General features: G+C 34.8%; 1 protein-coding gene across 11 annotated transcripts in view; it reads right to left on the reverse strand.

Annotated features, from left to right (window-relative positions):
* PPFIA2 (PTPRF interacting protein alpha 2) overlaps positions 1 to 23298 on the reverse strand; it is a 352026-nt gene that overhangs the window by 120600 nt on the left and 208128 nt on the right. For all 11 annotated transcript variants that reach the window (XM_055712395.1, XM_005437159.3, XM_055712388.1 and 8 more), the window contains 2 exons: positions 11138 to 11239; positions 1368 to 1532 (listed from right to left, as the gene is read on the reverse strand). In XM_055712395.1, the coding sequence (XP_055568370.1) occupies positions 1368 to 1532; positions 11138 to 11239 (267 nt within the window). The remainder of the gene's footprint in view (positions 1 to 1367; positions 1533 to 11137; positions 11240 to 23298) is intronic.

Here is a 23298-nt window from a genome sequence, read left to right on the forward strand (position 1 = left end):
GTCTTAATGACATCCAAAAGCTTATTACGATTGCTTACAGTGGCTAGAAGTCATTACATTTCTTTTTCTAGATTTTCTTTAAATATACTTTCATGATATGTAACTGAACAGAATATGCAACTAGATACGCCTAAACACAAAATAAGTTTTGATTCAGCATAAGTTCCTTAAACTCATTTAACTTTGAACCCGATAGTTAACCCAATATGACTCATAACCCTGTTTCATACCCTTATTACCAATGACTACAGCTACCCTTTTCATAAAGCTGCTTCTTTTAATAGTAATTCCTTAAATATAGCCAACTTTCTGAGTAGATTTCTGAAATAAAAAAAATATTTTTTTTTTACTGTGAGACCATTGAACTGGTTCTACACAACACAGCTTAACTGTGCAGTCAATGGTTTCAGATGCTGTGCTGCACATCTCCCCGACTTACCCAACCATCTCAAACAGAGAAGCAACTCAGCCACAGCAATGAACACAAGCAAATCGGCCAAGACACAGCCCACAAAGAACTACGTTCTTTGCTTGTCAGCGGTAGTTCTTATGTGTTCCCTGCATGTGTAGATTTGAGGCACTTATTAACTGAGATACATCATCTTCTGAGCATATTCTTTCTAGATGTGAACTGGATTTCTGAATTCATATAAGCAATGCGCAAGGTGTTGTACATCCTCATAGTTGTACAAAGTTTCATTTACACAAAAGAGTCTTTCCAGCCCAGGACACATGAGGAGTTCAGTGGAAGGAAGGACCCTCTTAATTAGCATGACTAGATGCAGTTATTGTGGTGGTTTTTATCTTGATTCTGCAAGCCTTTCATTACCTCTGATAAAGAAGGATCTACTACTTATTTTAGGTCATCCTACTTGTAGAGGGAACACTGTGCTTATGTGTAAATGCTAAAAACATCTTAAAACTTAGGAGGTGTTCCTCCTAAAAATTTTTAAGAGACAAGTTCCTGTAAGCAGTTAGAAATGTCATTCTGCCTTTTCACTCTTGTGTTTTTGAAATTTGAGATACCTACATTTGCTCCACAATAACTTAAAACCATATCATACAGACAGCAAATTCCATGTTGTCATCTTTATTTAGTGCTAAATAGGAGAAGCATGTCTGGTAGGTGTATGATTTGCTTATTTTGGAAAGTCAGTGCTATTGTCTAGAAAAGATAGCTGAAGTGACCTGAAGTGGATTACAGCTATTGGTCATACATTCGTATGGATTTCTTTGGCCATGTGTAAATACTATTAATATAGGAGACATTCCAAACAGTAAATAAACAGTACTATTGTTCTACTGTGTCACAAGGCACAGTTAAGTAAGACAGAGTGTATTTAGTAAGCTTTTTTTCCATACTGTACCTTTTCATCCAAAGCCTTGTGGTGCTCAAACAGAGATTTCAGAGCTTTGAGGACTTCAACTTCACTGGAAACTCCTGAGGGAGACTGTGCTTGCCGTTTCACCACGGTCATCCTCAGTGACCTTTCGTGTCTTGAGACAAGGCACTCCAAATGCTCCAGTAACAGCTATTGGACATGATATAAAAGGTTATTAATTTTTGTGCAGCCAAACACTTTGGAAATTCTAACTACAAAATGCATGATAATAAATGGCAATTTTCATGGCAACCTCATTTAGGAGAGACTGCTGGAATTATTGACAATATTTCATGATTCTAAATCAGGTGGAATAAATAGAATAATAGGAAATCTACTAATGATTTCACTTAAAACCCTGCTATGAAAAGCGAGAACAACAAATCACTCAGCATAGGATCACTAATTTAAGTATATATTTACAGTATTATTTGTGATAGCAATTAATGAGCATTAACAAATAACAACCAAAGCCAGCCTAAAGCATCATGCAAAAATACTAAAGTTCATAATTAATGCAACCTAACTCTAATGTATTTTCAATGTATACTGAAGGTTACTTAACAAATTTATGTGAAAATAAACAGTATATTTTATTAATTTTTAAGACTATTCATTCTAAATGCCACAGCTACTGGTGTTTGTCACTAGTATGTGCTCTAAAATGTTCACTGTCTCTGTTGTATTACAAACACGATGGAAAACACAAAGGTCCATACAGAGAAATTTCACGCTTTTGTAAATATCTGTAAAATAACCTGTAAATAACCTAATATAAAAACATATGATAACTATTTTTCATTATTACTGAGGTGAAATGAAAAATTAAAATTTTATGTTGATATTGTGTAGAAAATTCCCCATTTGTGTTTACTTTCATAGGGCTATCATTTCTGTTCTTACTCTGAAAATAAAAGAGAATTGGTTAGCTGTAAGGTTAAAGAAGGATAGCTAAATTCATGACTCACAATGCATGTTAAATGTATTGTAATTACAACATACAATTACATCTAAGTCACTGAACTGGAAATTTGAAAGTTACAGGGATAATTGTTTATTATTTCTCCTCTGATATGCTTTTTAGTTTAGTTACTATTATTACAGATATATATTTATCTGTACTCCATAGCTATTTACAGTCACATAATGACCTTTATTGTTACATGAATTAATAGACAAAGAAGAGCAAAACCAGATTGTAATACCATTATAGTTGTAATACTTTGATGTTATCTTTGCTTCAAACATGGTTCTTGTGTCTGGATTTGCCTGGTTATTATGTTACAGTAACTGTATTATTCACAAAAAGTCAGCAATCACATATGCAAACCATGTTCATACATCATGAACTGTAATGACTCCATGCAATTCAAGGAGGGTATTTCTACCATTTCTGAATTCAGGTGATGGCTTGTATTTATCAAAAGCAAATGAACAAGGAATCAATGAGTTCTGTCATCCAATCCCTGTAGGGCTGGCAGCAGATATAGGTAAATTTTTAATTATTTCAGGCAGTCCAAAGTAACAGGCAAATCTGAAGAGACCTCTTCATCATAGAGCCATCAGGAACTTGGTACAGGGCTGTGGTAAGGTTGTAACTCAAATGAGATCAGAATAGCTTCCAAATACTTACAGAGTACTTCTGTTCATAGCAGTACTTAAACACACAGTTAATTGCCATCATGAATAGAACTGAATTTCTGAATTTTGGCCTAAATTCATATATTTACATGATTTTTCTAAGCCACATAGTTTATCTAGGAGATAGCTGGAGAAAAGCAAGTCAACAGCTGGTGTAGCTAATGCTACAGCCTACTCTCTGCCACATCTCTCCAAAGAGACTGTGTGACTGCAACATGTCCTTCCCGCTGCAGGTGGACCCTGCCCCACTCTGTATTCCTGGGGTCGCCAAATACTGACTCTGATTTATGCTGGGGACTTACATTTCTCCACAGTCATTCCCACTTGCTGGCTGATCCTGTTAGAGCCTGGCTCATCCTGCTCTGTTGTCTGTCTTGTCTGCCTTTATACAGAAACTTTTCATAGCTACCATAGCATCATAGCTACCTCTAGAACAGTCTAAGTCCAGATAAAATGCTATGAATTTCTGCAGAAATGTGTGTGTGGGGGTGTGTGTGTCTGTGTCTGTGTGTGGAACACAAGAAGAAAACTAATATACATCCAGAACCTCATTTTGAACTGATGTAAACAGACAATTTTGACAGGGAATTTGAAGTCAGCATGGACAGAAGAAAGACAAGATCCTTACTGAGAGAAGGAAGAATGGAGATCAAAAAGAATGAAGAGCAAACAAAAAGTTAAACAAGGTTTCCAAGTGTAAGAATAGAGTGGGATGATCGTGGAGGAGTTTACTATGTGGGATGAACAGTGCAGCAAGCTGGCCCTTTGTAGAACGAGAGATAACATATTTAACTTTAGGTTAAGTTACTGCCATGTTAGAAACATGCATAACATAAAAGTAAACCATTGAAAGTCACCCATTTAATATACACTAAAGCTAATTTTGCCTTTAGCTTAGAATTACCACTTTTGAGATGACAAAACCATATTGCAATGTCTGTATATATTTCATAGTTATTGAATAAATAAAGTGCAAAATATTGTGTTGCCTATTTTACCATATAAAGACAGATGAGTTGACATCGCAGTTAAGAATTTCTGCACTACTTGTGAACATTTGATATGTTTTCTTTCTGTTCTTATTCACTCAGGCTACTCAGCCAATGGTATGTAGAGGTTCATTTTTCTGGAAACTATCTCTGAACAATGGAATTTTCCTTACAATCAGCCCTAAGAATAATCAAGAAGACATGCTGACATAGGTTTCTGGCTTCTAAAACTTTCTTATTTTTGCTTTTCGGGAAAAATCAGCTTTATTTCTCCACAAATTCTGTGAGCACTGCTTACAGTAAATACAGCTGAGCAGAGTATTATTAACCAGGTCTCCCAGTGCCACATTACTCCCAGCCATGCTGAAAGGGAAGAACAACCCAAAGGATAGAACATCTGACTGTGACTGAGCACCTGATGGCAAAGCCTTGCCCCCTGCTCTGCTGAAATGGTACTGCTGTTTGATCTGTCCTTGCCCCACTTACAATTATACTGACCGAAAAATAAAAAAAAAAAAAAAAAGGTAACAGATCTCCTCTACTTCCCTGGGAAGAGCAAATGACACTGACAGATCTATGAAGTGTCCCAGCACTACAGTGATGACGGAAGGGACATATAAACATATAAAATTGGCATTGAAGGTAACAGTGTGTTCAAGTAACATTTAAGTTTAATGACTGAAGGAAATCACAATAACTTGTGGGTATAGGGGCATATTGGGAACTTTCTCCCCTGTATAATTCAAGAATCAGTATTACAAATATCTGTGAGAACAACCATAAAATTTTATGTCAAAATAACATTGTAATGATATTGGTAGTTCATTTAAACTACAAAAGAATTGTTAGAAACATCTTTAGGTATTTTAGCGTGTTGCAATTAAACTCTGGCATTAATAAAGAACATGGGCTACTGAGCGTTTTCTGTTCCCTCACACTGTGACAAGTTCCTACTGTTGTCAAGCACTCAGAGGGACAGGCAGCTTGCAGGGAAAAGAAGATTAAGATCAACAGCAGCAGGCGGGACAAAATCACCCATGCATCATTACTATGCTTTTCCTACTGGAAAGCATAAACTTGACAATGAATTATGAAATAATCTGACAAGAGAATTTTTCTTTTATGCTGGGCAAATTTTAGGATGCTCAAGATGCTGTGCTGATAATTGTACCTTAGCTAAATGGGATGAAGTTTTCCAGAGCTCTGAACCCTTCATGAACATAAAGAATGTTTAAAAATAATAAATTAAAAACTTTAAAATGCTCTAGTGCATATTTTCTGAGTGAATGAAGCATCTTTGAAATGTTAATTAGAACTAAAACAGTAAGAATAGAGAAAATTGTTAGAATATACCCAGCTTCCTGTATTTTTCAAATCACTTCCAAAGCACTTATGGAAGTGAGTTATTGTGAAAGGAAATGCATGGTTTAAATTTAACAGTATCAACTACATTGGTGTAGGTTATCACCTACCTATATTATACTATACCATCATTACTACATGGACAATGATTTACATATGGAAAATGAAAAAAAGTTAAAATATTCTTTTTTAGGAATGATGACTCAGTTAGTTGAAATTAGCGTGACTCAATAGAGTTTGTATTACTACAGGACCTGGATTTTAATCAATGTAAAATATTTTATCTTAACTTTATTCTCAGCAAACCTGTTTGTAAAAGAAGTTCACAGCAGGATAATAAATGGAAAAATAAAAGAATCAGGAGAGGGTGATGGAGAGAAAAGGAGAGGCATAAATAATGAAATACAGGGAAAAAAATATAAAAGATAAGAGATTTAATAAAATGAGACAGACTCAGCTAAGGGATTCCTTAGAGGAATGGGGCAACCCACTCAGAAGACAATTCTCTTTCAAGGTCCAGCTTAAAATATTTAATCAGCACAGGCAAAATTGAATGTCCTTTCAGTCTATATTTAGAATGCACATTGTTCAGTGAATCTCCATCTCTGGTGAAAGCAAAGACGACAGGTAAAATCAGCAGACATGAGGTTGAAGATTATCTCTAAAACCAGTCACAAACCCAGTCATTTTCTTCAGCATTGTTCCACAGTGGTGGAAACCAATTTGCACCCGTGGTCAGCTGAGGTGACCTCAGACAGCTATACTGGTAAATTACTGGTGAAAATCTTTCTTGGAAAAAACAAAACCAGCCTAACTATAGCATGTGTCCCGCGTCTGTCTTTCTGTATGTCCAAGACAGAGAAGAGAATACTGGTGACCAAAAACCTTAATGGAAACACACACATGTGAAGCAAAAGTATGAAATAAAACATAATAAGCAGGATAATGACACAAAGTAATAAAAATTAATAAAATGGGTCTTATAAGAACAATGAATACAAATATAATAACTATTAGATTATACAGTGTCTGAAGATACAGGTATAGAATTACTATATACTACATTTACTATCTATTGTCACCCTGTTTTCTGTGACAAAGTTCTTATTTTGAAAGAAGAAACACATTAGTCTAGAAGATAGATCATAATATTGAGGTAAAAATAATGAAAATTACTGTCATTTACATTAGTGACATAATGCGTTTGCCTTTACAGTACTTTAGGAAACATTTATATTTATTTTCATGTGTACAGTGCTTTCAGACTGGAAGAGGTCCTGTTATCATGTTGAAAAAAGAAAACAGAGTGCCCAGTTTAGTTTCAGCAGCTATCAAACTGATCTATGTAACAGGACCTCCAAGAAAATGAGCTAAAAAAGGAATTAAAACCATATTTAAAAGATATTCTTAGAGTTTTCCAGTACAATAAAAGGGAAATTTAATCATAAAATATAGGATTAAGTTCTGATCTATGGGTATTATGAGACTGCATTGATTAACTGAAGATATTTCATAAAGCTTTCACTAAGGAATTGAGACAATAAAATATGAATAAAATTAAATCTAAGTCAGCCTTGTTCACTTTAATAAATGCTTCAAGTCGAGGTATTAAGTAAAAGAAAGATGATGACACTGTTATTGCTGTTTCATCATGAACAAAGGCTTAATTTTTCTTGTTTCTGAAACTGCTTGAACTAATTTAAATAACATTGTATGCTACATACAAAAATATTATGCATGTGTCTTTTTTTTGTTATATTGAAAAACCCACAGATTAATCCATAATGGTATTGTAATAATTTTTTGTTTCAACTGCCAAACCAAAGTCTAAATTTCCTCATAATCATATTCTGATTTAATAAGTTAATCCTACAAACGTTTTCTACTTTTACAGAATACAGACTGAGACAAAAATAATTTTCAATTTTAATTTATATTTAGCACATCCAAATTAGTATTATTTTATAATTTCCATTAAATAATACGCTAGATCACATTGACCTGTTTTCCAGCTTCAGAAAAGATGTTGCCTTTCCACATGCTATAGCTGATCATTCTATCTAGAGAATATCTAGAGAAGTAACTGTATCAGTTTCTATTACGATATTTTTATGTATGTTTTCAAAGTCTCATGCAATGATTTTCCAGAGAGAACCTGTCTTCCTGTCAGCAACACCACACCAATCAATACAAATACACATGCTCCTGCATTTTCTATTTTGCCTCGTGAACTGACAGATTAAGTTGCCAGCTAAGTTCTTGACATGAAAATATTTCTACTGTAATATGCCAGAAAAAGTTAATTACTATAGGCGGTAAAAATAGAACTTCAACAGCAAAAGGTCAGTAGGAAGCTTTGCTTAAGAATTCTGCTAGAAGGAACTTGATTAAATATTGTGGTAAGTTTTAAAAGGTGGTATTTTGGCTGAGATCTGGTGTATGGGTCCCGAAGAATGTAATTCCATCATGGTCTCTCTCTAATATATGTTACTGTCAGGGTCTGCCACTGTTGCTTGACAGAGTGGCAAATCAGAATGTGTGGTGGTGTTTTTCAGGGGGGGGTGTTGGGTGCGTGTGTGTCTTTTGTGGAGATTGGGAAAAACTGTATGAGGGAGGCTGTTGCCAAGAAATAAAGAAATACATAGATGCAGGTCTACAGTAAAGAAAAAAATTTAGTTAGGCATAACTGAAAATGTGAAAGGGAGCCAGAAAGCTAGTGTGTACTCAGAACCTGACAGAGTTGCCACTTCTTTTTCTTGCTGATTTCAGTTTGAAGCAGTAGGTACTTCAAACAATATCTTTAAGCTAGGGAGCTTCAGACCAGGGAGATAAAAGACTGAATTAAAAAAAATCAGAAACAGCAATCTGAGAATTTGGAACTGAACCTCCTTATTTAAAAGTAGTAGGAAGTGCTACTTGGGACAGAAGTGGTTGTAATGATTCATTCCACTACATGTGGTTATGCATGAGTGTGTCCTGGGAGGGCAGGTAAGCAATGCTAGTGTAGCTAAGCTACAGCTGGGTTAAGTGTGAACACTAGTGGGATGGAAGAAAGAAGCATTAGTTGGCCTAACTAACTTTATGTTTTAGAAAAGACATTTAATTTCCTCACTGCAAAAGTGTATCAGTGGTCATCCAAATATTATTATTTTATTAGAAATGTTACTTAATTAACTGAAAAAATGTGGAGCAACTCTTTCTTACAAAATATTAATGCTGTTTTCCATTAATAACTGCATAAATCTCAGTTTTCAAAAGTGCCTTTTATAGGTGATGTCTTCTCAATCAATGTTGCTAGACACCTCATTGTTAGCATATCATTGAGACTATTCTGAAGACAACAGCTTTGGATCAAAAATGCTGATCTCTCCCTATAAAAGAAGTGTACAGGAGCCTATAGAAGATAGCATGATTATTACAGCAAACTTTGGCAACTAAGTAGTATATGGCAGTTTAGAGCCTGGCAAGAACATATATATATGGTGGAGTGATTATTAATGAAAATGCTAGAGGTCAGAGTAAGGCATGTCTCTGATTTTTAATCCCTCCTTTCCCTTTAATACGTGGACTATAACTTAACCTCTTGTTTACTGTAACATCTCCTGAATTTCCTATATTTTTTTCATGGCCTAAATCTCTTCATCACCAATACCTAGCTTCATCCTTATTCTGAAAACACACTGGTAGAGTTTACTAATTTTAACTGCAAGGGCTTCTCGCAAGGATTATCACACTCTATATCTCTCAACTGTTGGTATTAGTTCTCCTGGAAAATCTCTTATTGATTTTTCTTTTATATAAACAAGAAACATAAGAATGGATGATCTTTAAGCTTCTTCATTTGCAAAGAAAGTGCCTATGACAGAGCTCAATCTGACTTAGCTGATGACTTGCAGTTGACTCATCTTCCTTTTCTCTCACAGTTGTTTGGCAAGTGACTATCTTTGGCTATGAGGCTGTCTTGGGATTTTTGCTAGTCTGCGCCAATTATATCAGACCCACAGTAAGTGTTGGTACACTGCAGTTTTAATATACCAAAGTTGGTGTTCAATGGGCTTTGTAGTGAAATGGATAAAGCGTTATGCTAGGGAGACAGTTTTGTGTGTATACTTATCAAGAACTGAGGATAACCAAGAAGATGACATTGCAAATTTAGTTCATATAGTATTTTTTCTGTGAAGAAAGGCAAATGGATATATGTTCTTTGCAGGAATGGGTATATGTAGATTATTGAATAGGTATAATTGAGCGTATATTTTAACTACATCTCTGTATCCAAATGTTTGTGCTGGAAATTAACACAAAGAGCTCTTTATTCTATGTAAATTATCTTTTAAATTGACTTTCCTATTTTTACCTTAAATACTAAAATAACCGATACATGTAGCAGTTAGATAATTTAAGCAGCTCTAGAAAGACAACAAAATTGTAATTGAGATGCCTTGCTAAACACAAATGACGCAGTGCAATTCCAACGTGCTTCTCCAGTAATTAATTCTATTTTTGTGGGAGTCATTTTGGACTGTTTAGAATCTATGAGAGACATGGGAGGGAAAAGTAGGTATCACCTATGTCTTCTGCCACCTTTCACAAACCCATCGCCTCTAATACTTTTGTGTTAAAAGTGATCATCTCCTGCACCTCCAAGATAGCATGCAGGTAGATGAGGCAGCTTTGCCTCTTTGTAGGCATCTGTCCTTCCTTGGAATTCTGAAGTCTGTGGCATTCTGGTGCTATAGTTGGACAGAAGAAAGGAGGAAGAAAGACCATCCCTCAGTTCTTTAGTTATGCACATTGATAGATTTCTTTCAGAATGCAAATTAGCTGACCAAGAAAAGATGCTATCTGAGCAGCCAAAGTGCTACTAGTTTACTGAGAGGAGGAAAACAGGAAGAATTACCCAGATCACAGAAATGTTATATGGATATGAGAAATGAAATATGGATATGAGAAAACACTTTAGGTGATCAGTCTGTCTGAGGTGTATTCCATATATTCATTACCAGCCTGAGTCCTGTCTGATCTGGGACTGTTTCATCTCTTTTCTCATACCTTTCCACCCCTCATAAAGCCTCCTCTGCTCCTTTCTTCCATTTCTTGATGAATTCTGCCTTTTTCCAGACAATTGCATGTGCAAATTATTTTATTCTGAAAACCATTCTGTACGCCATTTGAGAATTTTCAGAAGGTGCTGTCACATATTCTTGTTCCCAGACAGAACAACATCTGATTGAAGTAGAACATGGTAAATTTAAGGGTGAAATCTTGTCCTCACTCAGCTGTATGGCAAATGACATTTACTTCAAGGGTCACATGGCTGCATCTAGACTAAACAACAGACTGTGCTATGTGTGGCAGCCTTCATCTCATCCTTATTCAGCTCAAATCTAAGGCACAAGGGAAAGCTGGGTCTGTTGTAACATTGCCTTTTGCATTGATAGAAGATGAGGATATGTGCAAGCTACTTAGGGAGGCCCCAGGGCTTGGAAGGCTGCATAAGTCCCTTGCTTTAGTAAATATTTAAACTGATGTACTCACCATGTTATATACAAAATCTGCTATCTTTGTAATATATCTTGCTAACATACACTCATTTCCTCCAGGACTGTAGCAGGGCAGATACATCTTTTTACTTAGAACCTTACAAGTTTCATGTACTTATTAAAAGGCTGGAATTTTGTCTTCTTTGAAGATCTAAATTTATGTATATTCCTCCTGCTTTACATGTACATAATATCCAGAAAAGGTCTGCTGTATACTTACTCTTGTGTTATTTCTTTCAGCTTTCAGTTCTGAAATCTCCTCCTCTTTTTCAAGCAGCTGTTCCCTGCATGCATTTAATTCTTTTGTCAGTGCAGCAAATTCCTGTGAAATAAAATTATATACTCAAGTTAATCAAGACCTAAGCACTAGAATAATCAAATCCATATGCATTCTAGAGTTTGAGGATTGAAATAATATTTAGAAATCATCAACACAAACTAAAATAGCATATGTAAGCATCAGCATCTACCAAAACAATTTAAGTCGAGACATATCTAATAAAAAGTGCCTATGGAAAACAGTAATTTAAGTTTGGAAACAAAAGAAGGTTCAAGATGACAGCAATATCCCCCATACGTAAACTGTCAGAACCACACGAGAAGAACAGAACTGGCCTATTTCATAGCAACAGAGACACTACTTTGCACACACAACGAAGTTCAACTCAATGTATCTGCTTAGTGAGTGTTGCCTCTCTGTAAGGCAGCTGTTGCAATATGGGAAAAAAAAAAAAACCAACTTAATGTATTCACTGATCAAAATCTATCTAATACCAGATTAACATAAGTAATATATGCATTGTGGAAAAAAATACTGTCATTATTTTCACTTTGAATTTAACTACTAAAAGTTATTTGCGCATTATAGTGAAAGGCTGTGATGTGTCAGAACAATAATCATGTTTGTTAGTTTGGAGTGATTTTCCTGGGAAATAACAACATAAAAAAACCTGGATTTTAAGTTGCTCCCGATGTTAAGTTTTACACATGCAACTAATAGGTTTTCTGAAAAACACATTCTTCAGTTGTCAAAATTCCTATTAAAATGTCTTAATTTTACCGTTGCTGTTAGTCTTCAACAATATACATAAATTTTTGTCTATACAAAGGGCAGTCACAGATTTGTCATTCAGCTCAATATTGAAAAGGTTTCACTCATATGTGTTTTCTTTTGACAGGCACAACATATACTAAACCATAGTGGTTAGTTTTATCCCTTACAGCAAAGAGATGCTACATGTCTCTAAAAACAGTGAGGTAAAGGTTTAAAAGCCTTTTAAATTTGTGATAATGTGTCACAAAAGAAAAGATGTCTTGATGAACAGCATTGCTGCTTACCAAAGATATATACATAGTTTAAAATGTTAATATTAGTTTGACTGCTTGACCCACAAGCAGCCAGTCGTTCTTAATTCCCCTCCTCCCCATCCCCCCCCCCCAAAAAAAAAAAAAAAAAAAAAAGGGAGTTTAAGAAAAAAACATGTCCAGGTGGTTTATCTTATCAGCCAGTAGGATGAAGCTGAGACTAAATCTACTTATTTAAGACAAAAGCTAGCAATGGTCTCAAAAGGGTCTGGTTTGCTGCTTCCCCTCGAGTTGCTGAAAGCAGCCTTTATCTGAACTGAAGTGCTGTTCAATAGACATTTGGTAGGTATTCCTAGGCTCATTCTGCTTTAATCAAGTTTCTAAATAGTTAATGGTATATGGTGTTATCAATAATATAATAAAAAATATTCAAATAGATTTCAAGTGTATTCTGACAATGTGTAACTAGGGTTTTCTTTTTTCATTTATCAGCAGCTGAAACTGGATGCACAGTAAACCTTCATGAAAATCGCATGGTAGTAAGGAAAGTCTTGTTCTGATACCCCCAGTGGATTTTGTTTTAGGTATCAGCTGTTGATCACATGAACCATGTAGCGATGTTTTGTGTCATACCTCCTAATCAATATTTTAATTTTACAACCTAGTGGTCAAGATCTTGTAAGGCTATGCAGCATACTTTGATCTTAAACATAGCTTTTAAAGCCCTTAACATAGCTTTGAAAATGAGATTTAAATTTTAAACCTCCTCTCTCACTTTTCAAAAGATTCATTAAAACTCTGCCTGTACATCCTACTTTAGGATTCAGAAGCTGCCAGTCCAGCAGTGTTATTCTGTTCAGAATTTTGTTCAAAAAACTCCTGTCTTGTAGGTTATAACTAATGTTACATACCAAATGAAAATATCATATTTAATATAAAACCAATGATCTCAAGCCAGACTAAATCAAAATTTTTAAGCGCAAAAGCACACATACACACATATTTACACACATTTTTTTTCTTCATATTCCTCTAAGAGAAACTTTATAGCACTACAGGGTAGAAGTCTTGTTACTAATTTACATACAGTTTATAGACATGTATAAATATCCGTAATACTTTCAGAATCTCACAGAATAAATATTCTGTGCAATCTATGTAGGATGTTGTTGTTCTTTACATTTTCTCATTTCTTTGTATTGTTTCAATTGGAATTAAAATAGACATTTTGGATATGCCATATGGGTGACAGGTGGTGAAAAGGATAACGAGTATCATCTAGTGACTTCCAGTTCCTAACTACAGTAAGGCAAAGCAGTCTGATAACATGCTTTCATTGTTTTCCTTGGAAACAGAAAAAGATAGTGTTTATGAAAACGTACATTCTTTGCTATGTCAAGGCATGCCAGCTACCAGCAGTACAGTCCCTAATGCTTTGGTCAATAGAATCACAAATAATTAAGGAATGGAGTTCCTACTATTTTGCTGAGAAGCATGGAACTTATTCTCAGGGAAATTTTGTTTGGTCACCAGCTTTCATTTTCCCTTGCTTAAAAGCAAATCATTATTCAAAATTCTGCTCCCAGACAGTCCCGTTCCTAACACAGTGTCTTCTCACCCTTGAAATATCTTTATCTTATGTTCATAATAACTGTTAGTGTTCACTTCAGCTGAGCTACCTGCATCCAGTATTTTAGACCTTTTTACTTGAGTCACTGACACAGACCTTTCAGGCCTCTTAACTATTCAGGTGCTGCTGCTCTCGAAATTCCTCTGTGCTCTTGACATATCTACAGTACTAGCAATTGCAACAGCCATCTCCATACCTCTGGAGCTAAAGTGGCCAACTTTCATCTGAAGTACTAGAGACTGCTCAGTTGTCAAGAGCTTTGCCTTCTCTGGATTGAATGATGACAGAAAGAGGGTGGATTTTTTTCTTGGTCTTCATATCATAAGCATTTTACAGTTAAAGTCTCAAAGTAAAATTGAGTTTGCCCTAGAGCTTTACAAATTATCATTTCTGTCACATCTGCTTTGGTGAATTGATAACTAGGATAAAACCTCACAACAACTTGATTTTCAACTCATACTTCCAAAACTACAAGTAAACCTCATTTTAAATATACCCTTTTCATCCAAGGTATCCCTGAGACAGAACAATGTAAAGCTCCAGGGAATGTATCTCCTACATACTAGAAGCAAAGCAAAGCATAGCATATTTTTGTTTTATCCAGTTATGTAATAAATAACATGTGATGATATTGACCTCTGCTCATGCAATTCCCTCCCATATATACAAGGATCAAGGGAATACTGTCATCTGGGATTATTGTAGAGACTGCAGAAATCTTGCCTGGTCAGTCATACTTTGGGAGCCCTAAAATAGTATCTGTTGCATAACTAATATGATTTGACAAGCACAACTGCACCTTTAAAGCTTATGTAGAAGTTGTGTGGCTTAAAAGCTAATTAAGAACTGAAATGAGTTAAAACTATGAAAATTATTCAGTTGATTGCACTTTTTTTATACTGTACTATGACATCAGGACACTAACAAAATTCGTTCATGATTTTGTTCAAAGAGCATCTGAATAAACATAATCTCAGAACCTATCTTATCTGCTGTTTCCCTTTTTTTCTTAATACTTGGGCTATAACACTGTCTGACTGAAAAACAGCTGACTTGGAATGACAGCTCTTCATTTATCCCATGTTTATCTTTGAAGAGAGGGCAGAAGCCTTTAAAACAAATTCAACAGAAACGTATAGCCACCAAAAGGACTGCTAGGTGTTACAAATAAAAAAACCTCAAGGCCTTCCCTTGGTGAAGCAGCTGAGATACAGCCAGAGCAGAGGCTGGAGGGTGCCCGCGACAGTGGTAAGCCATCGGGGCAGGCGGGCTGACAGCACTGCCAGATGTGTTGGCAGCAGGACTGTGCAGGGGACATACCACAGCTCTCTTACCATTAGAAAGGCCACAAGGTTTGATTTTTTACGACCAAAAACCACAGAAAATGTATATAATTAGTCTCCAAGCTGAGGGTATGCCACAGAAATGATGAGACCTCATAGCTGCAATGCTCAGCTGTTCAGCATCTGTACACAGTCCAGTACAACGTGAGTTGAAATGAAAATGCAGTCAATCAACATCCCCACAAAAAAATAACTACTGAAAGAAAGAAGACATTTTGTAAGACAAAAAGAAAAAAAAAAATCCATAAAATTCAGTTTCAGAGACACTGGGGAGATTCAGCTTCAAATCTCCTCCTCTGGATTTTCCATCTTTGAACCTCAGTTCATTTCAGGAATGAGTGAGTGAACTAATCTCTGCATGGAGAAAAAAATTGTAAAGCTTAATCTTTTTTTGTTTTACATTCAACACAAGCTATGTCAACTGATTTGCTTTCCCACAATTTTAGATGTAACTCATTTAATGTAGGAAATTACTATCTACTACAATGCCCTCAGAGTTTTAACTATTCATTTCTCATGCTTTTTTTTTTTAAAAAAAAATGTGCCTTCTTTCTTTTCCTATTACTCCTTCTTTGGAGCACTTGATGGAAATTCTCCACTTTTAAATGACCTTTTAAATGCCCAAGGATTTATTTTAAAAATTTTGCCATTAACAGCACACAGATTTCAGCCTTGTTGACTCCTATTAACAAGACAAAACACTGCAAAATTCTGAATGTAATTCACTGTTTATCTTCTTACTACAGAAAAGACATAACAATAGTCCTTGATTCTAGATTAGGTTGAATGCAAGATTTAAGTATGTGGGTTTGGTGTCAGTCCTCTGAAATGTCTATTATTACATCTCAAAATGAGAGTTCATTTGCACACAAGTTTTAGGTTGGAAAACATGTACCCTGAAATATTTTATTGTAACAAGACCCAGGTAAAGCAGGAAATCAATTCGGATCTCAGTACTAAAATTTTGGTCTCTTCATAGATAAAAAAAGTCATACTTTCAAAATTGTAGAACAGTCTCTGAATTAAGTCTCTTAAAAGTATTATCAGATCTATTTGCACTATGGTGCTGTTAGCATGGAGAGTTTTCTGTACTTCTCCACAAATAAATGTAAAGCAAAATTTATTGTTTCTTTTTTCCCCATTTTTATACAGTGGGATTTTTTTTTTTACACCTTCAAGAAAATTGTCCACTACTAGTAAATCTTATAATAAATAGTGTGATGTGAGTGGGCCACATTATTTGGAACTACTGAATCTCTAGTTTGAACTGAGTTTCACACCATGCTTTCATAGGTGTGATCTCAGCATTTCTTTACATTGCCACTAAACATGCTTCAAACTATCAAGGAATTACCAATGTTGGTTTGGGTTATTTATTGGTCTGCAAGACATCTAAAATGTGGAAAGTGTGATTAAATGTGACAATGTGAGAGTTCATTAATTCACAGAGAAATGAAGAGAATGAAAGTTCTGTTACCTAAGAGAGAGAACTAACTCAGTAACACAGTGGACTTGTGACCCCACACTCTATATTTTATTTTAAATTTTTATTTTCAGAAATGTGGGCAGTGACTGAAATTTTGAAATATGTAGACACACATAAGCACACAGTCGGTGCTTCTCGGAAGAAAGAAAAAACCTTTTTAGAAGCCCAGAACCCATGTTAACATCTACAATAATTGACAATCCCAATATATTCACCAAACAGAAAATTGGACAAATGAGGAATGGCTATACAGCTTTCCATCAAGAAGAAATTCCTTTTTAAATACTCAGTTGAATCTACACCGGATTTTGAACTAGGTCTTGCAAGTATTTACTGATTCAGGCATCCCTGTCTAGGTTGAAGAAATCATCTCAAACCAGTGTAGCGTCTCTGTGGATAGCCTCCTATTGTGAATGAATTATTTATCATTATAACTGTGGTCCCAAATTAAAAGAGATATAATTGTATTTTCTCACCAAAAAGAAAATCCCCCAAATTCTCTTTCAGTGTCTTATACAAAACAAAACAAAAAACCTTGCTTCTACAAATGACACCCCCCCCCCCCAAAAAAAAAAAATAATAAAAATAGAGAACTAAGGATTACAATAGGTAAAATTTCTATATCTGATTAAGGCCACTGAACATACTGAATGAATGTGGATATACATATTTTGGCTTAGCTTTGCAGCATATGTAACCTGACTTTTATATAAATGTCATCTAAATTCAACAGCTGTATCACGTTACTCCCAAGATTTACTAGAAGTACCAAAAGTATTCAAAATTGTATTTCAAAAGTCAACCAAAAAGAAACTTTAAATGTTTGTACACATGTTAGTCCGTGTGATGGTACTTCTCGATGGATTTAAAGGTAATGGGAAGAATGTATCACTGTCAGGACTTGTGTTGTCATCTGCCAAATTTTCCTGCTGTAATATACACTTGCCATATAATGATTAATTCCCAGAGATTTTTAAAGCCAAAGGAAATTTCCCCAGCGACAAGAGTATAATGACAATGGGTCAATTATTGGCAATGATCTTCTCACACAGGATTACTTCAGGAAGAAATCTGACACTACACACAGAAGACATGGACACAAGTATGCCATGATAGTTTTCTTAATAATACATGTGGGTTTAGAATCATTGTTAGAAAGTAGTCCAACAACAAACAATAACCCAAGTACAGCTCTCTCATCAGTACCAAACAGCCAAAGACAAACCTGTGTTCCATTATTTCCCAAATTAGCCTGCAAAATTGTGGTGTAAAAATCTAAGTTTTACACGACACCAGCTAAAAAGTACCCAGTTCACATTCTCGTTTTTTTTCAGAGTCAATTTCTTTAATGGAAAACTTCTGAATAAAGCATGCAATTTGCTGGTTTAGTGATGTTTTCCCACTCTGTTTTTAAATAATATAGATTTGGTGCTCTGTATTACCTGTTGTATACTGATCACTCCGATTTATGCTTTCTGAAGAATAATGTCCACCCAGTGGGTACTGGTCTGTTAAAACAAAGCTAAGTCTCACACTTATAGCAATAATGAAACAGAAGGATCAGGGGAAAAGGGCATGATAAAATCGACAACAGATTTTTACTTTTTTACCTAAAATTTTCTGTGCTCTGTGAGTCTTCAGATTATGATAACAGATGTGAGCTCACAAAAGCTTTAAAATAAATATCTCAAGCACAAGGCAGCAGATGCTAAAAATTCAACATTCCTTATTTATCATCCTTAGTATTAAACTATAAAGCTGAGATTTCAAAGTACTTCACAGCCTCCATCCCTAAAAAAGGTAAATTTCAAAGATTATAAAAGTATAGCCTACCTTTTAATATTTCTTTTATAATATAGCAAACCTAATTATACCAAACTAGAGTCATCCTCCCATATTTATGAACAAGAATGATATTAAAGTCTTCTTTTTCCCCTAAAAAACAGCAAATGGAAAATTTAAAATTCTCCTGTTTTGCATTTCATGTTAACTAGATTGGTTCAATTTGGAATAGATATCACAGTGAAGGACAGCATACTCTAACTCTGAAATTAACAACAGTTGTGTCTTCAGTGCTTTGCCCCTGACTGATAGAAACACAGAGGCACAGAGGATCTATAACCAAATTAAACAGCTGTCAGATTATTACTGAAATGAGATAAAACATCACTTAGATAAACATCTGTAAATATAATAAAGTGGAATTTGTATTGCAGGTGGATGACTTTTAAACAACTCATAATATTATAGATAGCATAGGATGAAACTGCAGACTGCCTTACAATGTGTTTTAATTAGCCATATTTCAGAATGTTCTACTAGACATACTGTACTCCATTTTGTAGAAGTATTACTCATGTAAGACACTGCAGCTGCACACTTTTCAGAAGGGGCGTGGAAGTGGTGTTAGGTGGGGCTGCGATGATGTTTTCTTCAAACCATACTACTGAAGTATGGAAGGGAATCAGCTATATAATAAGGGAAATTGCACCGACAACTTTTTTTCCCATTTAATAATCAATGCCTTTGTTTTATAGATATTCATATTCTCTTCTAAAAGTACATAAATAATTTGCAGATATAGCTCTGTTGCAGAGTATATCATTATTTTCAAGTTATACTCTTTAAGATGTCCTGATTGATTAAATATCTTACTGGATCAAAACTGATGACAATTTGATGACAAAACCCCTCCACAGTTAGAAATGTATCATTTATCAATAAAGAGCAAAATATGGTCTAAACCAACAGACTACAACCATTTTTAAAAATAATTGTATAGAGAATGGGATCGATTTTATTCCAATTCATCAAAAGTCTATTTTTCCAGATATTTAAATATCAAATAGCTGAAATGGTCACAGCAGTAGCGTAAGTGAAGAATAGATTGCTATATTGTTTTACAAGATGACAATATCCCATTGCCAGCACAGTGTCTCATTTTATGCTTATCATCTTTCTTTTTTTTTTTCCACCAAAATTAAAACAAACACGAAGTTATAACAGGAATCATACTGGACAATATGCAAATTATTGAAGCATTTTACAGACTGTACGATGGCTTCAGCACATACACACATATATACAATTTTCATTATAAGGCAGATTGAGGTCAGTACATGGCCCTGAGAAATAACCTAAATTAAATCCTGACAGAGAGGATATATATGAAGGGTGACTGTAAGAAGCAACACATGCTTTACCAGTAAACACAATAGGCCTTGTCTTATAATGTTGGTGAGGAAAGTGCAGCTTATTTTGGTGCCAATTCCAGCTTAGAAGTCTGGTTGATTTTTACCATGCCTGACTCACTTTTCAAACTCTTTACTTCTTTAGCTTTGACTTTCTCCACGCAGTATATCCAGGCAAACTTGACAAAATACAGCATGACCTTTCCTTCTCCCTCATTTTGGAGGACACATACTGTTCTGACACTTGTCTCTTTCTCTTCTTCCTCAGCACTGTCTCTGGGTAAATTTTATTCATGATCACTCATTCAGTTATTAATAATAGGTCAACAAGTCTGCTGTTCTGATTCAGAATACATCCTTCCCCAGTAAAATATTTTTTTTCCTGTTTTCACAATTTAAAATAGTATACTAAATAACTGACATTAATGAATTTAATATTTTTAATACACTTATAAATTAAAAATATTTTTTCATCACTTTATAAAATCAAGTGAAAAGCATCTGATATTTTGGCTGTTTTCTACTCTTTTTTTTTTTCTTCATGAATTTGCTCAGTGTGTAAAGAATTACAGAAAAGGAGGACAGAGAAAATGTAAATGTGCTTAATTCTATTACTTTGAATAACAACACCCAAACTTCAGAATAGTATACATACTCAGTTCTAATAAAAAAATCAGTAAATTTAAGAAGTTGGGGGTTTTCTTCTTTTTCTCAAAAAAAAAAATGTTTCATACTAAACCCAGAAACAAATCTACTAGCTGACCCCATCCATCAACTGTTCTCTTCACATAAATTATATCAGACTTTTTTCTTGACAAATGCTGAGTGTTGCTTGATATTAGATATTTAGATTTTCTGTGTTGCATTTATCTCATGTAATTTGAAAAGTATGTTGTATTACAATCTGTATCCAAGCTGGTCACCCAAGAGCAGCAAAGGGGACTAAAGGTACTTTCAAGATGTGATAGCTATCTGTATCTATCATTCAGGATGTGATAGATGATTTAGATATCTCTTTTGAGTTGAAAAGAACGGCATGTTGGAATTCCTTATTTTTCTACATAAGGCTTCGATAAACGCAACTGGGGAAACTACCTCTTCTACACTACAGATGTCTGCTTCTGGTCTGATTGGTCCCAGCCTAACTAAAGCTTGTTTGAGAGAAGTAAATAAAATTCCCAACTTTAGCTATCAGGGACCGCTTTATACTTGGTATCACTGGTGGAAATCACTTCCCCCACCTCTCCCCCAAAAATAAAATTGTGGAAATAACAAATATAAATTGGTAGTAATTATCCCACTCTTCTAGGTGCTAGTATTTAACTGGAACATTATGGGGTAGTTTGTTTCTTGGGAAAGACAAGAAGAGAAGTGACTAGAGTCAGGATGAATACCAGGAGTTCTAATGAGAATTTAATGAAATGTAGGGGAGAGGGTGCCTGTAAGATGATTTAAAAAGGACAGATTGCTTTTTTCTAGAATAGAAGTTTAACTGCCGACAAAGTAATGTTGTTTCAATATGCAAAATATTGTTTGTTATTGTTGAAGAAAATGTATTTTGAATTAATAAATTTAAAGTGCTGAAGCTGCTAAATGGCGAAACCAGGCTTCATCCCTTGCGTAGCTCTAATCCAAGGCTGGTTTAAAACCTAGTCAAGTTAATCCGTAGGAGAATAGAAAAACAATAGATGATCAGTTTGTGTTCACAGGTGCTCTCAGAAATGCTCTTAGAAAAATTAGTATATGTGAATAGGAATTGCTTGTTCTAAGACTGAGTGTGCTTGAAGGACTGTGTGAGTTAAAGCAGCAGAAAGATCATGATCCAAAGAGGAGCTTGGAACCAAGGCAGAGACTGGAACAGAATAGATGAATCCACTGGGACAGCCAGGTGATGGATTTGCAGAACTGACAAGACTAAAGGAAACTTTTTAAAACTTCGGACATTGACTAATGATTTGATAAGTGTATATAAGCTGTGCTGTATCCCTTTGTTCTCTGCCACCCACTGAGTGGGTGGCCCAAACCTGAGCTGTGATTAAAGCAAGCCTAGAGGTACCCATGTCTGTGGGAATTTTTCCTTTAACAGTTATGACGACAAGAATGATTATTCTCTGCATGCACTGAGATTGCGGCATAAATAATTAGGTTAGATTGTAGTCAAAGCAGATCAGGGTGGTATTAGGACAGCCTTTTATAAGAATAGTTAAGCAACAAACCTGGTTATACAGTGACATGGTTTCAGTAACAATTCAGACAAATATCTGTGAATGTTTATTGTCTCAAGGAATGAAGATGGAATAAATAACATTTGGAAGACATTTCCATTTTTTGAGTCCACGACAATGAATTCATATATACAGTTTCACTGCTGTGAATTCAACTTTACTTTCTGTTGGTGGATCCTGTAATTTACATGACTGCCCTAGATGCTGACTTTGATGATGAAATTGCATTTACACATAGCTCTTCCTTTGTCTCTGTTGGAGTTAATTTAAGCCATGGATTTCACTAGCTTGCTTTCTGTTTGATAAGAAATGTAAGATGTAAATGGTTTGCTTTGTAGAAATGTTTTATTCATCCTTACACTGAAAACAAATTACTATTTCTTCTTATGCTGATTTGCTTTTTTCCCAGTTAGTCTTAACAGTTATCTAATAGCCACAAAATACAAATAGGTACATCAAGAAGGAATCCCAGTTTTGCTCTTTCCAGCAATCTAATAAAACATTTTGGTTTTTATGTACAATAGAAGTAACAATAAAATTTGCTCAAATCTTTTTTTCATATAGTGAGATTGTTAACAGTAGTCTTTCATTTGGTCTATGCTATTGCAATAAACATTAAAAAATTCAGTAGAGAAAATAAGATAATTGCAAGCATTCTTCATCAAGAAATATGATGAACTGGTAATTACTGACATAGTTTTTGTCCTGAGGAAAAATATACAATGTACTTACAGATGCCAAGAACACCAGATTAAGTAATGGCATCTTCCATATCAGAAATCATACAACTAACAAATATCTGATTAGCCTCTGTATCTCACATATTAAAGATAAAGGAGTAATAAAACGTCTTAAAATGATGTTAACATTCAGACACTGGCAATTTCATCCATATATTGTTAAAGCTTTTTGTTGTTGTTTTTACACTGATGTAGAAGACATAGCAGTTTTTCTATTCTGAAAATTTAGTGAGTAAAATTATTTTTCTTTCTAAAGAAAGAAGTTGATAAAACCCAGTAGTTAATCAAGATGCTACTAAAGGTATTTGTTATCCTAAAGGTATTTTTTATTTTGTGTCAGCAAAAATACTAGAAAGAATCTTCTCCATTTCAGAAAAACAGGACACTAAATCAGAAATTTTGATGAAAGGATGCTTTCACTTAAGTTGAATAGCATGTTGCATTCATGAAAGGATAATAAA

Source organism: Falco cherrug, chromosome 5 (genome assembly GCF_023634085.1).
Source record: "Falco cherrug isolate bFalChe1 chromosome 5, bFalChe1.pri, whole genome shotgun sequence".
Lineage (NCBI taxonomy): Eukaryota > Metazoa > Chordata > Aves > Falconiformes > Falconidae > Falco > Falco cherrug.